Genomic DNA, 3,850 nt, shown 5'->3' with positions numbered 1-3,850 from the left:
TATATGTATATAAATAATGTAATTTATATATATATATATATACATATATACATATATAAATAATGTAATTTATATATATATATATATATATATCATCATCATCTTCATCATCGTTTAACATCCTTTTTCCATGCTGGCATGGGTTGGATGGTTCGACTGAGGACTGGCAAGCCAGGAGGCCGCACCAGGCTTCAATCTGATCTGGTAAGGTTTCTACAACTAGATGCCCTTCCTAACGCCAACCACTCAGAGAGTGTAGTGGGTGCTTTTTATGTGCCACCAGCACGGGAGCCGGTCAGACGGCACTGGCATCAGCCACATTTGGATGGTGCTTTTCATGTGCCACCGGCACGGGGAGCCAGTCAGGCAGCACTGGTAACGGCCTGGATGCAGTACCATGCAGTGGCTTTCATGGCTTAATTGATTGGAAGTGCTATCATGTGCATTGTTTTGTCTTGGTATAAAAGAGGGGCTACAGCAAATATTATTCTGCTCAATACCACAGATTTGCTTGTCAGTTGTTTGACCTTTACCAGTTGAGCATGTCCCTTGGTGGCTGACAATATGCACATCTCTGATCATGAGCAGAAGTAGTGGGGGAGCACCATAGCCATGTGTTGAGAGGAATTCTTTGAGATTTGGATAATTAACTTCTGGAAACATGGGTGTTTTGCTCAACATCCTTAAACAAACCTTATTCAGGGACCATTTGAGCGGGATGGACTACTCAATCTGAAGAAAATTCTAACTGGGCTCCACCTGCAAGGTCATGTGTTGCTTATCTTGATATGAGATCACCATGTCACGCGCATATGGTTGTGATGCATGTGCCTGGTGTACCCTTATCAGACGGGTAGTCATGATGGGTATAATGGGCTTCATATGTTTTACCCCAGTGTCACTTTGATGGCATGCACTGCTCTCTCACTCAATAATAATAATAATAATAATAATAATAATAATAATAATAATAATCTGAAATTTAGAAAAGGTGGCTAGTCAACAGTCTAATCTCATGTCCATGGTACCAGAGCAATGACTTCTCAATGTGGAGAATGCTACAGAAAAGAACTGCAAGAGATCTAAGGGTCAACTAAGAATGAGATGGTTGGATAATATCTATAGTCTTTGTTGGTCACACTTGGGACTCCAACAGGAAAATGTGAGGATGGCTGCTTCTAATAGGACCTGATGGAGGAGGTAGGTCATCTTCCCCGGAGAAGATGGATGGATGTCTGTATGATTGTATATTCTGTGTGGGTCGTTGCCAGTGCCACCTGACTGGCTCCCTATGCCAGTGACAGGTAAAAAACACCATCCGAATATGGTTAATGCCAACCTCCCCACCCTGACTGACTCCTGTGCTGGTAGCATGTAAAAAGCACCATCCAAATGTGGCCAATGCCAATGCCGCTTGACTGGCTCCCTTACTGATGGCATGTAAAAAGCACCGACTACACTCTTGGAGTGGTTGGTGTTAGGAAGGGCATCCAACCGTAGAAGCTCTGCCAGATCAGATTGGAGCCTGGTGCGGCCTCCTGGCTTGCCAGTTCCCAGTCAAACCATCCAACCCATGCTAGTATGGAAAACAAACGTTAAACAATGATAATGATGATGATGATGATGATGATGATGATGATGATGATGATGATGATGAATGAAGGTGGGTAATTAAGCAAAGTTCCTAATATGGATCTAGGAAATCCTGCTGGAAAGTGTAAAGACAGTGGCTTATCATAGGACACTATGGAGGTGTTGCCTGATGACTCTACCTGTGACTCTCCTAAGAATAATGGTGGGAGGAAAAGGCTGGCAAATCATCTCTGGTATTTGGACAGATTCATTTATTTTATCAAGCTCCAGAGGGATGAAATGTGAAAGACTGGAGTTGATTTGATCCAAACACTGCTGCAAACCAACAACTGAACCAAACAAAAGAATAAGATTTCCACTTACCAGTACATTTATTATCAGCTGTTAGTTCATATCCAGAACAGCATTTGCAATTGAAACTGCCAGGTGTGTTTATACACCTGGAATGATTGCCACAGTTGTCTATTTTCATCTCACATTCATCCACATCTATAGAATTCAAACAAATATAGTTATAGTGATATGCATAAATTAGGAAAAAACAATGTACATAAATTGTAAAAGTCATTTATATAATAAGCTGATTGTTACCAGTGTTATCACTTCTAATAATGTGCATAAATTATGAGAATCATTTACATAATGAGCTTATAGTCAGCAACACTGCTTGTTCCGGTAATGTGCATAAATTATGAGAATAAGTTTGAAGACGTCAACATTATCATTTCCAATTATCTGCATAAATTATGAAAATCATTTATGTAAAGTGTTTATTGTAATCAATATTATCATTTCCAATAATGTGCTGACATGTAATTTACATGAGTTTATTGTCATCAATATTGTCATCATTGACTTAACTAGTTGTTAATCTCTTAGATAATCTGGAAGGGATTTAGCTTATGGTTGATTGATACAAGAAAATTATATTTTGAATTGTCTCATGTGCTTTTGTTTGGTTGAGTTAAACATTATTCAAGGAGGAGGAGGAGAAGTAAAAGATAAGAAGAAGAAGTAGGAGAAGAAGGAGGAGGAGAACAAGACAAAGGTGAAGAAGAAAAAGAATGAGAAGAGAAGGACAGGAGGATAAGAAGAAGGAGGAGGAGAAGGAAGAGGAGAAAAGACAAAGGAGCAAAAAAGAATGAGAAGAAGAAAGGAGAGGAGGAGGAGAAGGAGGAGGAAAAAGGAGAAAAAGACAAAGGAGAAAAAAAAGAATGAGAAGAAAGAGGAGGAGGATAAGAAGGAGAAGAATAAGAAGGAGGAGGAGAAAAAGGAGGAGAAGGAAGAGAAGGAGAAGGAAGAGGAGAAAAGGAGGAGAAGGAGGAGGAGAAAAAGACAAAGGAAGAGAAAAAGAATGAGAAGAAGAGGAGGATAAGAAGGAGGAGGAGAAGGAAAAGAAGAAAGAGGAGGAGAAAAAGGAGAAAAAGACAAAGGAAAAGGAGAAAAAGAATGAGAAGAAAGAAGAGGAAAAGGAGGAGGATGAGAAAAAGAGGTGGAGGAGAGAAGACAAAGGAGAAGGAGGAAAAGAATGAGAAGAAAGAGGAGGAGGAGAAAAGACGGAGGAGAAAAAGAATGAGAAGAAAGAGGAGGGGGAGAAGAAGAAAAAGAAAAGGAGGAGAAGGAAGAGGAGGAGAAGAAGGAGAAAACGTAAGGAAGATTAACAAGAGTTACCTTCGCATTTATTGTTATTCATGTAATAGCCTTTAGGACAGCTACATTCGTAGGAACCATTGGTGTTGATACATTGACCGACTTTATCGCAATCATCTGTGTTGGTTAGACATTCATTAATGTCTGTAGAAGAGATTGAGACATTGGTAAATTAATTGAGGTAAAATATGGTTACTTATTTACATTTGATGGATAATTGTCCTCATCTTGTTTGTTGTTAACACAACGTTTCCGCTGATATACCCTCCAGCCTTCATCAGGTGTCTTGGGGAAATTTCGAACCTGGGTTCTCATTCCTAAGGTATTTTTCGATGTTGTTATTATTATTATTATTATTATTATTATTATTATTCAGGTCACTGCTTGGAATCGAACTCGGAATCTTGAGGTTAGTAGTCCGCGCTCTTAAGTTAACCCAAAGATTCTGAGCTCGATTCCAAGCAGTGGGTTGCAGATACAAATGCTACGGCAAAAACAATCAACCACCTTTTATATTTGGATGACCTAAAACTATACGCTACAAATGATAAACAGCTGGAAACACTACTACAGACAGTACATGGGTTTACCAAAGAAATAGATATGA

At 39.3% G+C, this 3,850-nt stretch overlaps 1 protein-coding gene across 1 annotated transcript in view; it reads right to left on the bottom strand.

Annotated features, from left to right (window-relative positions):
- LOC106875361 (uncharacterized) overlaps positions 1-3,850 on the bottom strand; it is a 142,593-nt gene that overhangs the window by 10,448 nt on the left and 128,295 nt on the right. The window contains exons 45-46 of the mRNA XM_052966732.1: positions 3,265-3,387; positions 1,859-2,082 (exon numbers count right to left, since the gene is read on the bottom strand). Coding sequence (XP_052822692.1) covers positions 1,859-2,082; positions 3,265-3,387 — 347 coding nt within the window. The remainder of the gene's footprint in view (positions 1-1,858; positions 2,083-3,264; positions 3,388-3,850) is intronic.

Source organism: Octopus bimaculoides, chromosome 3 (genome assembly GCF_001194135.2).
Source record: "Octopus bimaculoides isolate UCB-OBI-ISO-001 chromosome 3, ASM119413v2, whole genome shotgun sequence".
Classification (NCBI taxonomy): Eukaryota; Metazoa; Mollusca; class Cephalopoda; order Octopoda; family Octopodidae; genus Octopus; species Octopus bimaculoides.
Note: the sequence above shows the minus strand (reverse complement) of the source record. Positions and strands in the feature narration are given on the sequence as shown.